Raw genomic sequence first — 24,323 nt, 5'->3', positions numbered from 1 at the left:
CCAAGTCTGAACAGAGTTTAATATAAAGAGATGCAACTTCAATAAAAGGAATATTGTGTTAAAGCTGTGTTTGTTCTGTGTCCATTTTCAGTACCATGCCCCATGGCGTTCAGTCTAGCCGTCTCACTGAAAACCACAGCACGATCTGAGGAACAGAAAAGATCTTACAGTGGCACAGGGAACAGACAACTCATAAAGCCTGTCTAAAGAAGGCTAAGAAGTGCATTGACAAGTGCTCTATTAGTACCTATATGCAAAGCATTGTATTTCACCTAACTACTAAAGACCTAACAGGTTTAGACAGCTTGAAGCTAAGTGCAAGTAAGACGGAAGTCCCTGAACAGTGGACTAGTTAGCTATAGGTACATAATAAGAAATAATGTTAGGTAAGGAATAATGTTAAGACATAAGTTCTCTCTTGTATCTTGCAAGGATTCTGAGTAATTTGTATTGAACTGGCTTAATACAGTAGTTAAGAGAAGAAAATTCCATGGACTAAGTTGTAAAGAGGCCTAAGTAGAGACAGTAGTGCCTCTTAACTCTATAGATCCTTAGAATAATGACAGGGTTCTCAATACAGATATTTATCGTTTCTCCATTTCAAATCATATTGTACTTCTGCAGCTTTATTTCTGTTTATAGAAATAAGCATCATAAACACCTTCTCTTTTCTATATAGAAGAAACGGCACATTGCTAATGGAAAAAAAAGTTCTTTGCATTGCAAAGGACATTGCAAAAAGCTCAGACATGATAGCTGCGTTTTGTGCATGCACTGAGTATTTAGGCAGCAAAATGCCTTAGAGGTTATTGCTAATTATCAAATTCAACCCTGATGAAAAGTTGTATGGAAGGCTGATTTAACCTATTAAACAGTGAGGTTTGTCCTGTTCATTAGGGGTTGAGTAATAAATAAAGGTTTGTTTTGCAAGGCACTTTCTCAGAAAACTTTTTATTTCTCAGTTTTATCCCCCACATTACAAAGGATTACATCAGGATGGATCTACATGCAATTATTTCCTATTGGACAGAAATCCCTTTTGCCCAAGTTGTCCAAACACTTTCCACAAAGCCTCCTACGTTTGTTCTGATACTGCAAAAGTCCAGATGAGTGGAATCTGATTTTTTTTATTCCTTTTTTCCCCTGCTCCGTACTCCATTTATTCTGACTACTAGGAAGTCTTTAATATCGCTCATACTATCTGGGCACGTCAAGCTTTTGTGAAAGAATTTTTTTTTTTTTTTAAAAGACAAAACTGAAGAGAGGAAAAAAACCCTTGCAAGGTTTTTGTGTTTAAAAGAAGAATCATCCTGGACACAAAGCCCGAACATTTCACTACCTAAATGTTAAACATAGTGCACAAAGATTCAGAGAAAGAGCACTAAGTTTCTAATATACCACCACTTAAAAGATTTTCTCAACTCACTGAAAAAACTCACTAGTTGAAATCCATTTAATCTACAATACATTGTCACGGTACTACAGACTGTCTTTCTGCTGGCAGAGCTCTCCTACCAAAGGCCTTAAAATACATTTATGTAAATAATTTTGCTTCTAAGTTCTGAGAATCCCCAAATTGCCCAAGCACGCTCTTGAACTATTCTTCCTTCAAAACCTGATGGCTATAAGCTCTTAAAAGTAAGAGTTGCAATTCTTACACAGCATTTTGAAACCAAGAGGCAATATTAAAAAGCCCCAAACCAAGTAATATACCATAAGCCATAATAAAGTTGTTAGTTGGTAAACTAGCAACAGTTACTAGTTCTGCTAACGTGTAGCTTTTAACTCATTTTTCTTCCTGTAACATTACTGACTCTTCAGTGTCTATCCATGTTCCCAATGCTTACACATAAAACATTTCTACCATGAACTAAAATCACTTTTAATCACAATTTCTACAATCAGTCCTTCATTCCAGTTTTGTATGACTTCAACGCCTCTACTATCCCCAGTTTTTTGTAGATGGTTGGACCGTTACAACTTTTACAAGGAGGTCTCCTTTCCGCTTCTGCACTGAATCTGCGTTCTGTGGCGTATCTGCAGACAGCTAGAAAACCAGCAGCTTGTTTTAGAGATTAGACTTGCAGAGACTGGTCCTTGTTCTTCATTGTACTTTTTCCCTACTACTTTATTTAGCTACAATCACCTGTAAGATGATCTGAATATAAAATTTCTTAGAATTGCATTGGTTACCTTGAGAGAGAGTTGAGCAGGTGAGCTACCTGCCAATTTCTCTACTAAAATCTTTCTTTTGCCTTCTGTCTTATGATTTCTGTTGCAGTTTTCTACTTGTCAGATGTACACAGTGTTGCTTTTACTAAATTTAGATAAAATGGGTTGCCACAGAGTACATGGAACCTATATTTTGAAGTTTGGTAAATAAATCCATTCCATAGATATTAGCAGGTTGTTAGCTTATTATGGACTAAGAATACTGGAACAGTTGTTTTGAAGGGAGAGTATTATACAGTAATTACATGTATTATACATAATTATGCAGTAAACTCTTGATTATCTGTTTTTGGCTCATCAATGAGGAGATGAACCAGCACTCTCTTCAGGTACCAAGCAGTGCATAACAGAAAATATGTGGTCTTTGAACAAGGCCTTACTGCTTAGTGCTGTTCAAAGCTGTTCCTGTTCTTTACAGGAAATGTATCTGCAGGCTTTTCAAAGTGAATGTACTAAATATGCTTGGATAGCTTAATTTACATATGTTTTATAATAACCTCTTTTTTTTTTTTAATCTGCATTATCCTACTCTGCCATTAATCCATGCAGTTGAAAGCAAATGTACTTGCACTTTTGCAAGAAAATGCATATAGCTGTAATAAGAATAAAAGAAAAAGAAAAACAGAATCAAAACTTGATGTCTATATTTGTATAATTAGGTAGTACTTAGCATAAGTTGTTTCACATGCACCTTGAAAGAAATAAGATATAACCCCCAAATGTGTTCTCCTCTTAAGCCTGTCAGGTGTGATGCATATATGCATCCTGCAAGGACTAGTATATTCTGAACTGGGATTTGGAATGCAAAGTATTTTTAGCCTCTATTTGGTTTGGAAATACATGACAGGATAATACACTAATACTTGTACGAATGATAATACAATACATTTTCCAATATTTGTGGTTTGGAGACTTTTATCCGGCACCTAGGTGTACTAATAATGCAAAATTTAAGTATATTTTCATGGTATCTAATTCAAACTGTGTAACCTCCTGAAGAAGTATGCAGGCATTTTTGTGTATCTACTACCTAAGGTAATTTTATGAGCAACTCTGTATGCTTTTCTGCAATGATTAAGTTACCCAAGCTGCAAAAGAGGTCTCCAAGAAAAACTAAATAGACTCCTGAATTATGCATGTAAAATTAGGCTAACAGTTATTTAAACCACTTTCATCACTACAGAGCTAACTGAGTGTACAAAATGCATACCAACATATATTACACACACAAAGTCACATTCTTTTTGTAGCTCACAAAAGAACACAGTTCTGGCTTACAATCACTCCAACAGCTTAACTTAAAAAATAGGGATTGTTTATATTTTCTAAATGGACAAGATCAAAGACAATTTTGGTAAGTGTAAATTTGAGACTGAAGAAAATTAGAGCAAGAAGGAAGGTTGGCATTATGCATTTCAAATGCCACCTACTTTATATTTTTCCAACATTTTATACGTATCCCCATATTAAAATAAATAGACACACCTACACACATACTAATAAAACTTTTCTTTTTAAATAGAAAAAAAATTAAAGGTCCTGCCCAGCTAGAATTGCATGCATCTAGAAGCTATAGGCCCCAAATTGGCAACTGCAGAAGGAATGACTTAGGATGTACATTTGTCTGAAAGCCAAAAAAAGAATCCCCCCTTCCAAACAGCACTACAGCCATCCAAATGTCACACTGCCCACGTCTGATTGTCCAGTGATGAGACTGCCTCTCAGAACTCTTGCCATTGGCTCCAAGAAAAATATGTGCACAAACAGGGCAGCTGCTTATCAACAGTTTGTTCTTTGCCACGTTTGTTTTCTTCTGCTATTATTAAAATAAGCACAAGACCTCTTTCCTAAGATATGAAAAGGGCTGTCAAATATCTGTAAGATCCATTCATTAACTGCCCCCCCCATAACATGAAAATAATTACACAGCCATATTACTATTTTTATTTAATGTAAGGCCCTTCAGCCTACACTGTCCCTCCTTCCTCTCAACTGAAGGTGCACAACCAGCTAAAAATTTTGGTAATATTAGAGGTGAAGTAAGATTTAGGATTGCATTAGTGCTAATCACCTTAAAAGAAGGACAAAGTATCAGCAGAAAGGGGAAAGAAACAATTTATTTACCCAGAAACAAAGAGCCAAGTAAAACAAACAACAATGCATTGCTATTGCTCTGTCCTCTGGCAGATGAAAACAAAATTAATCTCCACAATAACCTTTCAAGCAGACACATGGCTTCTCCTACAGGCTTCAAAACAGAGAGCTTCCATTAAAGGATATTATGAAGAGGTGGAAGACTTCCTTTTTTTCTTCCTTATACTCGATTTTCCATAAAATTTATCCTGATATGGACCCTGCCACTAGGCATTCACTGCAGAATTACTTTTTTTTTTTTTTTTTCAAATAATATGTTGTACTTGCAAATAACCACCCTTCCCATTTATGAAATCTGGGCTTCTCATTGCAGACAACCCCCACTGATCAGAAAAAAATATTTTTGTTGCTGCAGGACAAGGGAATAATGTGTGCACATAAACCACGTTTTGTGTACTACTCTTTTCATTTTAGTTTTAAATAAATATAATAAAAGACCAAAATGTACTCACCTGCTTTGTTTATATCAAGCTCTGATAACTTTAAGGCTAATTCACTAGAGTTCCCACCCGGAGAGGACACAAGTATGTCATGTAATGCATTTCTTCTACCTGTTCTTCCTGAAGCAATAAAGTCTGCATATGTAGATTCCACATCAGTCATTGCTAACAAATATCCACATAGCAGTACCTGGATGGGAGAAAAAAAACAACACTTAGACTACCAGAAAAACAGATGACATTATGGAACAGGAATAGAAGAACTAGAGGGGTCTCATTGTGGAGTAGATTGGCTAAGCAGTAGAGCAGCAAAAGAAGATGCCTCAGTCTCAAAATTTGGAGAAATTAGGGAAGAAACAGAGTAGAAAGCAAAAAGGGTGTGTGGATTTTATGCAATCTGTATTCAACAGTATTTTAAACAACTTCATTTTTCATACTTCATAAAGTGCTAGTGAGTACTTTATAAAAGCAATGACCTCAGCAACATAATTTCTTTATAGAGATGTCTCTGCTTTTAATATTAGTTGGGAAGTAGGAGGTAGGTAGGGGGTGGAACAAAGTTCTTTTCTGCATAAAAAGCAGAGCGTAAGGAATAAGAAAGTACAAATCAATAATGCTTTTGCATGCAGAACACTGTGCTCATACACAGGCACAACTATGTTTTCTGTATTTTCCTTTCTGTTAGTATGATTAGTTTTGGCATTGTATATAGATGTCTTCAGACTCAACTAATTTATTTTGGTGTGGTAGTTGCACCAAAGAGAATACATTACCATCAAGTCACTGAAACAAGTGGAGACATGCTAAAGAGCAAGCAGAATAGCTAAACGATAATGCAGAGGTTAGAAAGCAGTGCTCTGTAAGCTAGATATAAACTCAGAACTTATTTTCATTAGAAAATAATTATTTATCCTGTTATTATGGAATAATGTGATGATGTGCATTAATGTAAGATCTGTCAAAGATACAAGGAGACTCCTATTTCAACCTCAGTAAAAGAAAGATTTGCATCCCTGCTGGAGTATCTGCTGTATCTGCTATAGATCGAACGCGTTAGATTTTTTTTTTTTCTTTTTCTTAAGTTATAGAATTGTAACCAGAGACAGGGGGAAGCACTTTCTCTTGCTGATCACACTGCTTTTACTGTAGTTCCATTTGTACTCCTCTAAGGTCTCCTGCAAAAAGCTAGGCTACCACGCTTCAAATGTAGCTTCCCTCATGCTTTATGTTTGGATGTAGTAGGGGAATCAGGGAAGCTTTCTGCTAGAGCGGTACTCCAAAGAAAAGCAGCCCTGGGGAACCACTAAACAAAACCAGCACCCCCACAGTTGTATGCTTCTTTCATTTCTGAGCATTATTTCTGTGGTTTAGCATACTGCAGAGAGAGGACATGGCCATAAGAGCAACATTGCACAGTTGCATACAGCGAGAAGCTTTAGCTATTTTTACTAAAGTAGCTGAAACTTGAAACTTCACATTTCCATAGAGCTTACAAATCTTTTTAATCAGTTCCTACTGCAGTTGCTGGACACTGAAGAAGCCTCTAAAGTCATCACAAACACTAACAGCAGCAAAAAATTCAGCTTTCTCTCTTTAAATAAAAAGAAAACCCCCCTCATTTTTTGTATACACTTTTTATTTTAAACACAGATACATTAAAGACAACAGCCAACCCTTCCCCACCCTCAACTCTGAATAACTTCACAAGTCCTGTCCATTCTTCATCTTCATTCTAGCCCTCACCTCCCCAACTTCAGTCAGCTGTATGAGGGTGTACATATGATGTGTCTGAGAAGCCAAGAAAAGAGTTCTACGCCATATTTTATTTAGTCTAAATATAACTATATCAAGTATCATTGCAAGACTGACTGACTTAAAAAGAAGTTCATTGCTACAAGCTTCGGTGTCCCATGCCAAATGCTGAATGGCTGACAGGATAATTTTACTCCTATGAACAACCACTGTGAAACAGGAAACTGCTTTTAAGAAAACCCAAAAACCAAACCAAAACAAAACAAAATACAACACAACACCCTCCCACCCCCAAACCAAAAAAACAACCACAAAGCCTAACAGCAAACACCTACGGAATGGAAAGAGGTCAGCATTGACTGAAAGCCTGCCTGACATAAAATACTGTAGTGCCTCTCAATTAACAAATGGTTTCATGAGCATGAAAGCATGTGCATTTCTTCCCGTGAAGTGCCCACTTCTTGAAACACTGCAAGAATATTGAAGCAAATGAGAAGTCTACCATTTGTTCTTTGCCCAAGGTGCAGATATCACAATGCCAAATATATCAACCATGTAGTAATGAAGCATGTAACTTGAAAGGTGAAGGGGAACAGTGAGGACAGTTGTGATACAGCACAAGTTTTCAGACTTATCTGACCTGTTCACTGAAGAGTATCATCCAGCAAGATCAGAAAATAAAAGATTTTAAGTGAAACTTACGTGAGTTCTATTTGTTCATGCCTGTTATTGCAACTGGCCTGTAGAAAAGGAAGTGCAAAACCTGAAAGTAATCAATGTACAGGCTTGGATTTTGTCATTAGTGTAGCACCAGTCCAAAGTCATCATAGCTATCACACCTGCGAAGACACTAACTTTGTTTTAGCATAGAAAAAACACCACAGAGAAGAATAGTCTTTTGTTTCTTTGGAAGCTGCGTATCAGTGCCTCAGGAACAGAATAAGCAGAGAAGACTATGACTGAGGTGGAACAAGCTATGGGGCTGTAAGGCTGGCAAAATGAGCAATGTTGTACTCCATGAGCAATTCCCTGGACTGTACAAACTGCACTCCACAGAATACTCTTCTGTAAGATTATACTGTTCTTAAAACATTCCATAAAACATGGAGAGCACCAGGGGAAATCTCAAGCTTATTTAATTTTAGCTATGAAACAAGCTATAAAGCCATAGGAAAATGTGCTTATGGAGAACTTTATTTTAAATGTTCATTTTCTATAGGCTCAATATGGCATTACTAACAACATTCTGATCAAAAAAGAATGTTACCAAACACACATTTATTAACACTTCTAAGTTTTCCTGTCTGCATCTTCTCCTAAATATCAAACACCATTCTGTTTTGTATTGGCATTATCTTGAGACATTACTGCATAAATATGGAACTCCACTGACATCACCCGAGAGCTCCCCTTCCAATGAATGGCTCAGTGCCCAGCAGTCTGTACTTATTCACTGAACCAGTCATTAAGGAATTACCATTCACTCCAAAAAACCTTTTTTCCTTCAGTCTTTCTGGAAAGAGTGGAATTTGCTAATAATTCTGTGAAATATAATTTGAATTTCCTAACTAATTGTATTAACAGATATTCCTGTGTTAAAGATTGTGGTTGCAATCCCTCTAGTTCTACTAACTTTTTTTTTTTTTATAGTTGCAAAACTAGTACTCTGCTACATGGTATTAAACCGAAAGAAGGTGGCTGCAAACCTCACTGCTTCTGCCAACTGAACCAGCAAACTAAAGAAAGCAGTTCTGTGAGCGTAAGGACTAATGAAACCTGGTGTCACAGGATTGGATCCCTTGGTAACTGCTAAGATACTATCCCATCTGAAGTCTCCTCCCAGCTGTGCTTTGTCTTTCCCCCCCATGTAGAGTCACTTTGCCTGGTAATGGGTTAGAGTTTGCAATACAGCCCTGGGGATTTTCATATGGCATCTTTCCTTTCCTCAGCTTCTTAGTTTCATAAAACCTCTAGAAATGTGGGTATCTTAGATTTCTGTCTCTTTCACCTCCCAACTCCTTCCTCCCAAAGAAAGCTGTGCTGAAAATCAGTTGAAAGCACTTAAAAAATTATGGAGGATGAGGAAGGTAGATAGGCATAGTTGCTATCTTGGATTTTAGCCAGTGTCACAAGACATCTCTGTATTATTAATTAATATTCTGGATAATATATACCGCTACACCTGCAAAAGGCCTACTTCTATATTCTATGCAAATGAAGAAGTTTTACAGGTAAGCATCATAAGGAGCAGAATTAGTATCCAGAGAATGCAGGAGGAGAAAAGGATGACAAGAACAGTGTAATTTAATAGGTACAGAAAGAATCAGTATTTCTGTTTTCAGAAAGTTCCTGGAATACTCCTTGATCTCCATAATCAAATTTCTGTGTTAAATTTTCCATTTCCATGCTATATATAACAAATCTTATCCCTCAAGTTTCTGAAAGTAACTGTCAAATTTCTACAACTGTTTTCCTTCTTCTACGTACTTCAGTTTTATTGAAAGAGCTCTTAAAAAAACCCTAAAAAGTTAGTGATGGCTTCACAAATAAAATACCAATTTGACTGCATTCCATAATCACTTAGTGATTATGATTCCATAATCATTTAGTAACAAGTGTTACACAGTGCCATTGTTCTCAAGAGCTTGGAAGTGAATGTATATAAATTATGTGGCATACCAGCATGAATTAAAAATCAGTGTCTATAGAGTTTATGGGCTAGAAGTACCTAGGGTTGTTGAATTTAGCCTGTTTGAAGGATTAGCTACCTAAAAGAAGCCCAAACACATTTAAAGTACCTTCACTAATTGGTATTTATTATTACTTTAAAAGGAAGACAGGATAAGAATGGGCACTTGACACATGGCTTGCCTGTGGGATTTGGCATATGTTGTTGGCTAGCACAGGAGAGCTGCCATTTTCTTGGCAAACCTGCAGTGTAAGACTAAAAGGTATGATCCTTCAACGTTTACTCCCCCTCTTTCTCCATATATGCTTAATGATGGCATTGAATAAGGGATTTTCAAATAAAACTCTCCCAGGCTTTGGCTGCTAAATGTTGTATCACGATCAGCACATTATTTAAATATAATTATCTATATTCAGCTTTCATAAGGGAACAAAAAAAAAAAGAGAACTTGTCATTTAATAGCATGTCTGTTTTAAAGATGGTGTATAATTATGCTTTTAAAATAAATTTTCATTCCAAATCTAGCCTTAGCTTAGAGATAGGGCTCTTTCCAGTGAGGAGATAGCTCTATTCCACAGCAACCTGTACCTAGATTCCCACTTCATGCATGGAATGCTATACTGAAAGCAGAAACAGAGGAACAATTTAACAAAAGTATACTTCTTCCACAAGAGATTATATCTGTTGTGCTGTACAACAGTATTGCTTTTGCACAGACACAGATGAGCAAGAAAATAGCATTAACTCTTCAAAGCCAATTAAAGGAAATAAAACTGTCCATGCCAGCTAGCGAGCTGGACAGTATTTCAACCTGCTCTTTGGAAATCCCTTACATAGTCTTGTCTGTGTGATGTTTCTGTAGTGACTACCTCTATAAAATAGTAACGTAGAACAGGTCACTTACCTTTTTGTCAGTTAACTTGTTTTTACTATGAACATAGTATACGTAGTACTCCTAGTACTAATAAGATCTTAATGGAAATTAGTGGGCAATTCAACTGGTTAAACAATGAAACAGAACAAAGAAAATGACTACCTGACATTTTTTTTTTTTTTAAACCAGAAAAAAATTAAGAAGCTGTTTTAAATCTGCATAAAAAAGCACTATGGTGTTGGATATCCTTCAGCTCATAACCTATACAAAGAGATCATTCACTAAGACAGTTAATAGGTTTTCCTTCTGCGTTATCTAAGTTATATTTTACCTAAAGACATCTACAGAACTAAAAGCCAAATAGTTAAATTCTTACTATGTCCTTGCTCAGGCAAATTTCATTATGCCCGTGTCCATAAGGATTTGGTCTCTCATCTACCACTTAATTTCAGTTCACAAATTCAGTTTTATCTTCCACTATTCCATAAAAACAGGCAGTGAAATAACAGCAGCAAATAAAAAAAAGCAAACATAATCCATGAAGTAATACTACAGGGACCTTGGTTCTTTGTCATTCCCACAGACAACTATTGAGGTTATTGGAATTAATTATAAATAACAATAAATGTTTTGATATTTTGAAATTAACACCCTATGCAGGAAACAAATCACAACATTTAAGTATCCACATGGGGATTCTTATGTTAGGGTACGGAAGAGGGTGAGCTACTATCTACCACCACTAGTCGCTGCTCATCCTAAAGAGAATACCAATGACAAACCAAACGTGTTTGAGAAAAGAGGCATCTATTGCTGTGTGACTTTTTTACTTGCAGTTGGTGAATGGACCTCTTGGATTCTGAAGGGAAGGGGGGAGTTAAAGCATCACTTTTCAAGATGCTCTGATACTCTTTATGAACAACTACATCCATTGCTATAACACCTCATAACCGTAAAGATGGATAAGGGCCTCAAGCAAGATGGGAGCTGTCAAGCTCATCATGTGACACACATCTGGCAGCTCTGCTGAGCATTCCCACATCCATCTGAGTTCTGGGAAGGTTGATGTTACAGGGTTCTGGGAGGATGCGGCCAGCTATGCAGCACTGCAGTTTATTTGCTTAGAATGGCATGGTGCTCCAAATCAAGGAGCAGGGTTAACACAATACTGAACAAACACAATGTTTTGTTCAAAAGGAATACTTTGAGCCTTTGGGGAAAGCCTGTCCACTGGGCCTCTATATGGCAATCCAGCAGCACTCCTTTCAGAACAGAGGGATAACATGAGAGGCAAGTCCAGAGAAGAGTCTGAAGGCACAAAATACACCCCTCAACAGGAAAGAGGAGCTCTTCCTCAACTGCTGGATTGCTGGAAAAGCCCAGTCTATTGAGGATTCACAACAGACTAGCAGCTTGGAAATGTTTTGCACAAAAAAGACAAGACTTTCTGCAGAAGTGTAGAGTAGATGTCTGCTTAGCATCAGGATGTTTAGTAGAGAGGAGGGGGGGGAAGTTTTGTGGGCTTTGCTCATGACACATCTCTGTATCTTCCTAACCTTGCCCTTAATTCAGGATTCATACTGAATTCTGATTCATACAAGCAATTTTCTTCTCTCTCAGACACTCTGTCAACAAGTGCCACCCTGCACAGCCAGCGCTTTAAAGGTATTGATCAACATAATTCTCATTAGAAAACATAGCTGAGTCTCTAACGTCTATTCTTTAGAGAACTTTTTATAAGCACTGTAGTGACTATTTTTGTAACAGCTATGTCTCCTCTATTCATTGCTACATACAACAGCATGTATATGGCTTTATGGGAAAAAAAAGAACAAAACACTGAACCGTCATGATCAGTAGTCTGCAAACTTTTTGGGCCAAACTGCTGTGAGCCACTGTAATCCTTATAGACAACTTTCAACTGAAAAAAATTATAGGTTTAGCCAACTTTTAACCGAAGGTCTAATAGCAAAATAGTTCTGTGAATTACCTGCAGACCAGTATGAGCCTTCTAAACAATCAGCAGTACAAAGACGATAATGTGGAAGCCACTCAGATAAAGGGTTTTCTATTAAACAGATTTCCAATTTTGGGCAGAAGCTTAATGCTATGGAAGGGGCTAAGAATGAGATTAATTGGACTAATTTTAAATGCCTCTATACACATATGTAGGTAGGTACCTATATGAGGTGATTCATCTGATCCATATTAAGCGTTTTAGAATGAATGCAACTAGTACCTTCAATGTGCTTATCTCTTCCTACTGAATAGAAAAAAAAGTCTAGACAGTGAGCAGACATCTTTGTTATACATGCATTAAGTTAGGTGACATTAGTCCTACTCTAGATGACCTAAAAGGATTCTGGTCCATTGAATTTTTAAATTCAGCATATATAAAATGCTTATCCACATAAGACCTATTCCCTTCAAGATGTTTTTTTTGGTTTTGGTTTTTTTTTTCCCCTGGAGATACACATCTTGCTAGATATTACTTTACTAGTATTAATGCTTTCAAGGTCAAAGCAAAAAAAGACTTCATTCTCATAAAATAAACAACCCAAAAGGTGGCACACAGACAGTATGCAGTACATTGTTGTGTACTTTTCCAGTTAAATGGGAACCAGCTGTGTTTTTTAAGAAATAGCTCCTCCATTCATTTATAAAGGCGGAAATACTCAGCTGAACTATAGATTTGAATGGCTAAATATCCCTAAGTAATTTATTATAGTTGCTGCAATTCCTAACAGTGAACCATAAAACTAACACGAAGATTCACAATCTTTAGCTAGTTACAAGCCAAGAAACTTAGACCATCTCTTCCATATTAATATATGTCCAATCTGATAAAATACATAGCTTTTTTATGCTAGGGTAAGAACTAATGTGAGTCTTGCTCTTCATTGTTTTAAAATGTCAGTAAAGGTAATGGCTAGCAAGAAGTATTAGCTAGCACTGCCAAGATTTATCTATGCATGTACTGGGTTGGTAGAATATGATGGAATTACAAAACCACGATATGGGCGTGAAGAATCAGATTTCAGGTAGGGAGACAGCATCCAAAAGGGTAGTCTGTCTGGAGGACAAGACCAGGAAGAAAAAAAGCAGATGGAGATGGGGAGTGTCATGGTTTAACCCCAGCCAGCAACTAAGCACCACGCAGCCGCTCACTCACTTCCCCCCCAACCCAGTGGGGTGGGGGAGAGAACTGAGAGAAGAACTAGAACTCGTGGGTTGAGATAAGAAAGGTTTAATTGAACAGAAAAGAAGAAACTAATAATAATACTACTAATAAAATGACAATAATAATAATAAAAGGATTGGAATATACAAGCGATGCACAACGCAATTGCTCACCACTCCCCAACCAATGCCCAGTTAGTTCCTGAGTGGCAATCCCCTCACCCCCACTCCCCCCCAGTTTACATACTGGCCCTGATGTCACATGGTGTGGAATACCCCTTTGGCCAGTTTGGGTCAGCTGCCCTGGCTGTGTCCCCTCCCAACTCCTTGTGCCCCTCCAGCCTTCCTGTTGGCTGGGCATGAGAAGCTGAAAAATCCTTGACTTTTAGTCTAAACATTACTTAGCAACAACTGAAAACATCAGTGTTATCAACAATCTTCTCATACCTAACTCAAAAACACACCACTGTACAAGCTACTAGGAAGACAATTAACTCTATCCCAGCTGAAACCAGGACAGGAGGAAGCAGCAATTGCCTTAGAGAACCGAGAGTTAAGTTGGAGAAACCAGTTAAGCTTGTACAAGCAGAAAGATAGCTTCTAGTGTGGTAGACCCCTCCAGCTGCTCTACCAAGAGGTACCGGGTGGGCTAACTTGACTCAAGGACTTCACACAGGGCCATTGATTTGAATGAGGGGTTTGGCTCACTGAAAACACATTTTATGGGGCAGGGGGAAACCTCAGACATCTTACAATGGAATGATAACCTGGTCAGGTGCTTGACAACATTTTATACTAATTCTTTGTATGGCATCTTTGTATTTACTAGTCACTAAAAAGACTGCTTTTAACATTGCAGAGCCTATTTACTAAGAAAACGGGTATCACTTTCCTCCTCCTGGAGGATTCCATCTTAAATATTTTAATTTTCCATCCTTAGAATACAGAGTATTTCCACCGCTTACTGCTGAACCAAGATCTAACACAATTATGGTGCATAACATAAACCATGGACATGGTTTAGTGGGCATGGTTGACAGTTGGACTCGATCTTAAAGGTCTTTTCCAACCTAAACGATTCTATGATTTTATACATTGTTTCCAGGCAATACTCATATCATTACAATACCCATTTTCATCTGAAAATGCAATGCATGAAGTTGTCTTAGAAGACCTGTCTTATCTCACTGCAAGAGATTTGGCTTAATAGAATAATCCTTCCTACTACACTGCTCCCATTCCCAAGGTAACTAAAGTTTGCATTTTGTGATGTTCTGCATTCTGACAATTTGATTGATATGTTTACAGCATCTACAACAGCAGTTTGTAGATAACAAAAGCATTTCAAAGGGAAAGCATGCAGTCAGAACAGCAAAAAGAAAATGTCTAGATAACAGCATCATGACAGCATTTAAAACTTAGCCTATACATTATCCTCTGTGGACAGAAGGATGCACCAGCATTTTCATAAGCTTTCTTCCAGACCTATTTGCTAGGATTCTTCAATGTTTCAGTACAACATGTAGCCTAGCTACCAAGTATTCAAGATATCTAAATGCTCCACAGTTTAGCTATCCTTAAACTATTCCTTAGTATTTAAAAAACAACTGTCCAGCTTCCAAGACACTTTCCTCAAATTCTTAAGACATCGAAAGCTACTAGACAGATGCAACAAATTCAGCAGTTTCTGGTGGAATAGCTCAAGTGTCTGCATGTGACTACCTTTTGAAATGATGCAGCCATGACTCATCATGAAAGTATGTGTTGCAGCACCCAGAACAGAAGAGTTTGAGCTTATTACTGTTTCTTCTCAGGCGGTGGCAAAAACAGTGCTGGAAGGAAGGGATTTGCCTTTTTGGATAGCAAGATCATCCACAACTGTATGTTACCAAATACTAAATATTGGTTCCTACATTTGCTTTTAATGAAATCAATTACCTCTTGCAAAACCAAAGCTTCTATAGTATAGCGTGCTTCTGTTAAGATGTCACATTTCACATGCAAGCTTGGGGTTTGCCAAGAATATACCCAATGACACCATACTTTTCAGTATTTGCAAAGATAAATACCTCTGGGCCAGCCTGGAGACCTGTGAACATGAGACAAGCAGCTTTTTAATAATGTAAGTATTTGAACCTCTTTGTACCTCAATACATTAATCAGTATTTCATTCATGGTATATTTGGACAACTTTTTGGCTCGTCAATAATAAATTAACTTTTCCGTGCAATTTTTTCCTGTGGCAGGCATTTAACATCTACTTTACATTTGAATTAGTTTTCCCAGCCACCAGACATTCTGTCTTTCTTTTAATTACTATCTAGAAGCTACAAAACAAGCACAATTTGGCTAACAGTATTTCAGTTTTTGTAACTTAAAAGCAGTTCAATTTATTATACCTCACATGATAAATTCACATTTTATATTGCATATCATTTCACTTTGGTTTCTCTCAGTCTCAGCCTTACATTTTTCAAGGTTTCCATCATTTTTGCATTCTGTTCCCATGTGTACACTGACTACTTTAGAGTCTAAGGACTGCCTGGCTCTGTTGCTACGCAACAGCATAGCCTACTTAGGGCTTCCTGAAATAATCGTCTCAAATGTGCTTTTTTTCAAAGACTTGTTTCCAGCAAGAATACTTTACTGTTTCTTTATAATGGACCACTAATATTATTACCACAATAGTAGACAGTGGTCACCTGGAAAGTTTTGGTAGCTACTTAAGATGACAAACAATGTTACTGCTTGCAAAATTCAGGACATACCTCCTGCATTAGCACCTGAAGGTAAATATCTAAAATATTGCTGTGTTTGCAAGATGTTCTCCAGGTATACGAGAGCCATATACTTACAAGGAAAAAAAAAAAAATCTTAACTGTTGTCTTACTCTATGTCATTCAAGGGGAAAAAAAGTTCTCTATTTAATGTAGAATATGCCACAAGTCAGGAAAAAATAAACCCTCTTTATATGAAGTCTATTATAAATTTAATCAGCTCAACAGAAGGAACATATATGCAAATACTCCAAGTTGCAATTCATTATAAAATAAGTTGATTTCAGAATTCTTTAGAATATGGTTCCACATTTTTAAAATCATATTACAGATGCCATGAACTGGGGCTGCATTTGCTTTTTGAGGTACCTTTGCGCAGCCCTTGAGAAACTGTCCTGTGAAACATTCAATGTTTCCAGCCTCAAACAGCATTTTTCTTGTTACAAACTTCTAGTGCTGCTGCTGCAAGGGTGGACCAATGTTTTTTGTTTTCTTATTGCCCGCTTATTTTGGAACCTTAAGTTAATACATTTCTGTAACAATATGTAGAGCAATATAAACACAGGGTTCTTGTTAAAGTATCAATCAACTCTAAAGGGCCAAATGCCTTACTATGCACCAGGCTAAAGGATCAAAGGAAGGAGGTTTAATACTACAAAAGAGATTTTAATGAAAGGAAATATTTTACCTCATATTCTTTTCTTTTCCTTTTCCACCTTAGCATGCTCAGCAGCAGTCGTGTCTATGGGGAGATGTGTCAGTCCAGAATTGAGGTAGAGAGAGAAAGGATGTTTCCCAGACCCAGAGAAAATAGGAACAGGTTTTAAATTAAGGCCCTTGCAGAGGCAAGTCCACCTGCAGTCTTTTAAAAGGTGGCGAAGAGAGCAGCAATTCCATATTGTTTGCAAGATCCTAAGTCTTAAAGATTACTTTTTAAGAAAAAGAGTAGACTGTGGTAGGCACAGGAATGGGAATCTCAAAAACAAGTGCATGAGGTGGTATAAAGGGGTAATTTTCTGTATCCATCTGTGTAGCCACATACATGCATAGTAGCCAAGCTATCCAACAATATGATTCAGAAAGGTTTAGTGAGTGTGACTCTCCCAGAGTGATGCATTTCAAGTCTCTATTCTTTAAAACCGCATCAAAAGTACAGCTCAGACTCAAATCAGTATCACTACTGTTTTGAAAGCAAAGAGGTCAAGACCTGAAGAGCAGCAACCTTTGGAAGGATCTTTACAGTAAGCCAACAGTCTGAAACCTGGAAATGATGCATGATCAGCTGGAGGAGAGAAAAGCACTAATAAGGAAATCTTTTATAATGGGGAAATCCTTTAGTGTGTTCAGTTTGCATTTTACATTTTGCAGTATTTATGGGCATTTAAAAGACAGGTCAAATAATTTCTAACATAAAAAGACAAAAAGAAAGCCCTCATATTAGCCAGGTAAATTTGAAGATGGGAACCCTACCGACCTCTTTTGCATGTCCACATTTAAAAAAGAATCTAATTAAGCAAAGAGGAAAAAAGCAAAACAAACAACAACCCGTCTTCCTGAATAATTGTTTGTGACCTAGGATCATTTTGAACACTTCGGATTGAAAAATCTGTACTTTAGAAAGCTGTCCTTAACAATGCTGACAAGTTTCCATGTGCTGCTACCAGATGGAAACTAAAAAAAATGGCTTGCATATACTAATATTTAATTAGCAGTTGTGCTGCATTACACAATCTGTTCATGAAACTCAGATTTAAGATGCATTTCTAGATGCAAACCCAGGTACCCTGATGAATATGATACCCAACAGCAACTGAGGAAGATACAGGCTCTGCAAACCACAGCTACTTAAAATCAGTGCTAGTTACAGCTTTAAAAGTGAGAGTTAAATACTGCTTTTATGCCCAATTTCAAGCCAAACTAAAGCTGAAATACTTAATTCCTATCCCTCTAATGTCCCAATTCTTTATCTAAAAGAAGAAAGGGCCAAACGGAGGAAGATAACAGGGTGGCAACTTACAAGAGGGGGTGGTGGAAGCATATAAACAAAGTAGAATTTCCTTGACTCTCACAGAGCTCATTGATTTCAGCCAACCATAACAAATTGCTCAATCACTTTAAGAGATGGCCTATTAAAAAAGCATACAGTAGGCATTTTATACTCATGCCAGGAAAAGTTATCCAATGAGACTAACACATATTTTCTGCAGCTCAAGCTCTTAATTCTGGCTCACAATTCTCCTTTTCACAGCAGCTGCTGAGTACTAAGAAATGTTAGAAGAGCATAAGAAGAATCTGAACATACAGTTCTTCCTACGTGCATAAAACCAACAAAATGCAATAAAGTGCAAGCCATGTTTTCTGGATATGAGCATACACACAGGTATGAGCAGAAACAGAAGAACGTACAGAAACCCTTACTACGGTACAAAGTTCCTGAAAGGAATTCATGTCGTCAAACTACATGAGTACTTCCATACTTGACTTGAATAGCTTACCTGACCCTTCAGAGGCCGTGCAAAGCACAGAATCCGTCCTTTTTTTTCTATCTGCTGGTGTATTGTGGATAACAAAAGGAAGTACCAGCTGTCTGCTTCAGTAAGAATGCATATGTGGGCAGAATATTTCCTAAGACTTCCAATTCTGAAATTCTGGCAAAGGTAAAAACCTCTCAAGAATAAGAATAACCCACAGATGTGAGTTTTACCATTTTTCCATAAAACGCAAACTGCAGCTATAACCTCAAAGAGGAAGAAGATAACTATATAAAAGATGTTGCTCTAAATCTAAAGCAACAGAAAAAACACACACATATCTCATAGTCACTACAGAAATGCCTTGTTCAAGTAAAAACTAAACTTTAGAAATAAAGAGAATAAAAGAATTACATAATTGAGAACAAATGAAAAGACATACAGGCAGACCACGGTAAGAAAGTGCATCAAAATAAACCCAAGTGGACTCTAAGACTGAGCAGGAAGAAACAATCAATATTAAGTGCCTCCTGGCAAAGAAGGGAAAGAAACCTCCTTTATAACCATTATTCCTCCTCACAAAGATCTTGAGATGCTGACAGCTAGTTGTAAGCCTCTACCCTTTCTCAACTAAAACTGTCCACTTTTGGACCTCGATGAACATGGAAAGGACCATAACACCAGAGAAAATTAGTAGATATCAGGAAGGTTTCCTATACAACAGTTTGAGTGTTCAGGGTCAGGGAACTTCGAAAATGACCTCATCTATCCATGTAAATATACGTAGGTATACCTGCCGAGATGAATACCATTAAATATTCGCTCCATCTGCATTACTACTTGCATCTAGACATGCTTACCAGTAGAGTCTGGGACCCTATTAGATTTTCTATAAGCTGTACAAGAACTGCCTCATATTCCAAATATTTGTCTATTTTAAAAAAAATATCTTTTGGTACCTAAAATGATTAGCTTTAAAGAACCACCTGTGGTGGGTTGACCTTGGCTGGCTGCCAGATGCCCACCCAGCTGCTCTCACTCCCCCTTAACAGGACAGGGGGAGAAAATAAGATGAAAGAGCCAGTGGGTCAAGATAAAGACAGGGAGATCTGTTACCAATTATCAGCACAGGCAAAACAGACTCAACTTGGGGAAAATTAATTTACTGTGAGAAACAAAGACAAGTTAAAACAACACCTTCCCTCCACCCCCCCTCTTTTTCCCAGGCTCAGCTTCACTCCTTCAGTTCCTGACTGCTCTACCTCCTCCCCACCACCCAGCAGCCTGGGGGATGGGGAATGGGAGGGTGCAGTCGGGTCAGTCCATAACAGTTCCTCTCTGCTGCTCCTTCCTCCTCACACTTTTCCCCTGCTCCAGCATTGGTCCTTCCCATGGGCTCTCCCCAGGCTGCAGTTCTTTCAGGGTATACCAGGCAGCTCCGGTGTGGCACGTACTGGCAGGCAAATACCTGCTCCACTGCGGTCTCCTCCACAGGCTGCAGGGGAATCTCTTCTCCAGTACCTGGAGCACCTCCTCCTCTTCCTCCTCCTCCTTCTTCAACCTTTGTGTTCCCTCTGCTGTTTCTCACTCTTTTGTTTCCTCCTCCTCTACCTGTGTGGCAGGTTTTAGTCCTTTTCTTACATGTTTTCCCTGAGGGACCACCATCCTGGCTGCGGGGCTCAGCCATGCCGCCCTGCGGTGGGTCCGTGGTGCCGGCTGGAACCGGCTGTGTCTGGCATGGGGCAGCCCCGGCCTCTCCTCACAGAGGCCGCCCTGCAGCCATCTCACTGCCGACACCTGGGCACCGGCACCCGGTATACCCACCAATAAAACTCATATTCATCGTAAGATACTAAGTGGACATAAATGGCCACGAGAAGCACTTACTATGCTTTCCAGTGTCTTCCTTAAACTTCAGTAATTGCTGAGACTGCCCTTCTTTCACTTAAGACTGGGATATCACAGGCACGTGATGATCTCATCCGTTACATGTCCCTGATACCTCACAGCTGATATGAGGCAGTCTCTTTCCAAGCAAAGGCTATGTGACAAGTGTGTTAAAACCACGAGAGAGAGATAATAAGGCACTATTCTCTACTCACCAGTCTTTACTATCACAGACCAAAAAAATCTCAGCGGTCTCAAAGATCATGATCACTGTAGCCATGACTTTTATAGACACCAGAAGCAGTATCTTCTTCCCCAAGACTGAAGCCCTTGTTTTACATGAGAGAGGACAAGGAATCCTTTCTCTGTTATTTTAAGTAACTTAAACATGAGATTAGCTTTGACATTTTTAGGTTTCTGTACCGAGAAAGGCAGAGGAGAAGTACATTCCAGCTTTTTGAGCCTATAGGCTACTTCCAAGAAAGCATTCACTATAGAAACAAAATTATGAGTTTTTTCAAGATCACACCACATTATGCAGCTGAATTAATGCCTCTCAGAAGAGCAAGAAGTGCCAAGGATGCAAGCACGTTGCAAGAGGTGACATGTTTGTTTGTGGGTTTACTCTAAGCATTGATTAGCTTCTTTAAAAAGTAAGTACTCCACAAGAACAGTAGGTAAAACTAAGACACTTGCCCATATGCAAGTAACATGCCAAGTTTGGGTGAATGAACACAGTATGTAGAAACTCATATTTTTAGCTTCAGGTGACCAACATGAGATACTACAAAGGACCTCATGCTTCAGAAATTACTAAGAACTAACCTTTTTAAAAAGTATCTTGGGATAAGTAATGAAATAAACTAACAAACCCAAGCCTCTTATCACTTCTGAAAAGTTGACTTAATGTAATGTTGAAATGTAGGACACCACCCATGAAATTTGAAGATATAGTGCAAACTTCAAGACTTAAGTTGATGAAAAAACCCCTGTGATTTCAGCTGAGTCAGAAATTCACCCATACTGTAAAAAACATTAAGGGAAGAAAGCGGGGGGGGGGAGAAGATAAAGACATTTTTCTTTCTACTACTAAGCAATTAATGCCCACATTTTCTAACATGACTATTTACAATGGATTAAAAGCTTCACTGAACATATGCTTCATAGGCAACCTTCAGGTTAGTAAATTTTAACTTTTAGTGCAGTATCTTTGAAATTTACCACCCCAATCATGAAAACTGATCTTTTCTACCCTTCCCTTGAACAAAATTTTCCATTGCTATTACATACCTTATTCCTACAACCTCCTCATGATTCAATAGAAACAGCACCAGTATTTTCAAACAAATAGTACTCATATTTGCATAACAGAAAATATTCCATATTTGTGTTCATCACAGACTCCAGTGAAATCAGAGCTGAACTAAAAATGGAAAGACAAGAAGTATCGTCATTTCAGAAAAGCTTTTCAGCACAGTCTGAGTGAAATAACATTCAGATAAGAGAGATCTTAACCATACCCTGCTCAGCCTCAGTGTCTTTCTGTTCTAAATCTTTCTTTCCAAAATGCTCCTCTTCCCCCTAAGCAAATTGCTTGTTAACCCTTTGTCAGGAATACCTTTAAGTATGACTTTCAGAATCAAGCAGTATTTGCCCCCTTTTGTATTTTTCCACTCTTCTTGCTTAATACCCTACAGGGATTATTCAAATATTAATACTTGAATATTAAAATCAATTAAAATTTTAAATATTTAATTCTATTATTAATTATTAGATATAAACTTTTTAAAAAGTTTAAACATGCAAAACACTGAAAGGAAAAAAAAAAACAAAACAAGAATCTGAAAGGCTAATTGAAATGGAAAACTATTTCCCCAGAGCTGACCTTTGGATGAAGACTCACACACTCTGGGCACTTCACTTGTGTGAAGCACTGCTGAATCCACATGTCTTGACACATGTCCCCTCCTTTCCACAGAGCTATTTTGCATGATGTCATTACTGGAATAACACATTTGTATCCAGACAGCAGTGATCTACATGTGCCAAGATGTTTTTTGGGAATCACTACAAGTCCTTTAGCCATTTGACTTGTATGCCAAATGAGGCAAACTTATCTGTAAAGTCAAAGGGAATTTGGCTATTTGCCTGAAACTCCACATACATCACATTACATAACATGATGATTTTTAGGTCCATTAAAGCTATTTTTAAGTAAATTATTCCCCTGTTTGGCATACCTCAGTATACCATTTAAGAGACTACCAAAGCTAATGGGTTCAACAGAAAGTAAACCCAAACTTATTCAAGTTTTCCCCACAAAAAAATAAATACGGAAGGGTTTTTTTTTTTTCCTTTTCTTAAACAACACTGGACTCCAGAGAGGGTGTAAAGGTATGCAGATTCTCCAAGTCTGACAATTGAAAGACAATATTATTTGAAGACAGGATTAAAATGAAGAGCTATGCCATCCTCATGACAAAAACAGTAGCACAGGAAAAGGCAGCCACTATATTCACCTTAGGAATATAAGCAGAAAGAAGGGGGTTTGTTTATTTTTAAAAAACAAACAAACAAAACCCCCACACTCACAGGAAAAACACAACCACACCTCCCCCACTCATCACACACAACACCAAACGAATGCTTCTTACCCAATGAAGCTTATTTGAAACATTTTCAGCCAACTTTCTGGTTAAATGATAACTTGAAGAAAAAAGAAACAAACCCCAAAAGACCACCACACACACAAACCGCCCCCCCCAAACCCCAGATAAACTGAACAAAACAATCCATCACCTCTAATTTGATTAAATACAGATGGTGATTACATTGCCAACAAAGGCAAACTGTTTTAGTCTGATTATTAAGCATGTAATCAAATACCCCAGTGAGCTCTAATGTTACTGCACAAAGTTTTTATGAAGCTGCATAGCGTTATGTCTTTTAGATGTTACAACAGTAACCATCAAATATTTCAGAGTTAAACCTTACGACTCAAGACAATTTTTGCTCTGTTCAGCTTCATATTAGGTTCGTTCTTCCACATTCTTCCTATTAATCTTGGGCACTCTAAAACAACAATAATAGGGCAGAGGCGCTCCAGAGACAGAACCATGCCTGATACTAGATAAGGAGAAGGTTCTTTCTTAGAAACAAAAGGCTGATGAGGTACATCTAGAAGAATAAGTAGCTTCACGTGCTTCATTAAGAAAATTACTCTCAGTATACTATTATAAGGCTGAATATCTTTTTCCTTAAAACACGCAAAGACAAAAACATGCTATGTTGCAAGGCTATTTTTATTTGCTGTGAAGAAGTCTCAAAAATATTGTGTTGATCATGGTTAATACCAAATTGATCAGCATAGAATTTAGCAGCTATAATACTATGCTAGTTTTGTTGTAAGAAAGCAAGAATTATAAATAGGCAAAAGCAAAGTTAAACTATAGTAGTGCAGGATGATTAGACAAAAAAACCTGTGCTCTATATAAAGAGATTACTTCATGTTATGACACTAGGAACAATACCAGCAAATATACCTTCTTTTCTGATTCTCAGGCGGAAAAAAGAAAAAAGAAAAAAAAAAAAAGTGTTTTCTCTATCTGGAACAAATATTTTTCACTAGCTCTCCTTAACAAGCCTGTACAGAAAGACTTCAGCAGTTGTTGAAAGTAAATATATTTCAGTAGAGGAAGCTACCAGGTCTCCAGGAGCAGTGTTGACAACATTCACAATAAAAAGAACCACAGAAACCCCAACAAAATCATTAACTTCTACACTCTTTGCTTGATTTCTGTTGTTTCTTGTCCCATACCAGTACAATTTGAATGATATACAGTTATTAATTTAAATTAATATACTTCC

General features: G+C 37.7%; 1 protein-coding gene across 3 annotated transcripts in view; it reads right to left on the bottom strand.

Moving 5' to 3' along the window:
- Nucleotides 1-24,323, bottom strand: part of PKIA (cAMP-dependent protein kinase inhibitor alpha) — a 46,136-nt gene that overhangs the window by 2,801 nt on the left and 19,012 nt on the right. For all 3 annotated transcript variants that reach the window (XM_052787609.1, XM_052787610.1, XM_052787608.1), the window contains one exon: nucleotides 4,839-5,016. In XM_052787609.1, coding sequence (XP_052643569.1) covers nucleotides 4,839-4,989 — 151 coding nt within the window. In that variant the 5' untranslated portion in view covers nucleotides 4,990-5,016. The remainder of the gene's footprint in view (nucleotides 1-4,838; nucleotides 5,017-24,323) is intronic.

The sequence above is a fragment of the Harpia harpyja genome, chromosome 5 (assembly GCF_026419915.1).
Source record: "Harpia harpyja isolate bHarHar1 chromosome 5, bHarHar1 primary haplotype, whole genome shotgun sequence".
Classification (NCBI taxonomy): Eukaryota; Metazoa; Chordata; class Aves; order Accipitriformes; family Accipitridae; genus Harpia; species Harpia harpyja.
Note: the sequence above shows the minus strand (reverse complement) of the source record. Positions and strands in the feature narration are given on the sequence as shown.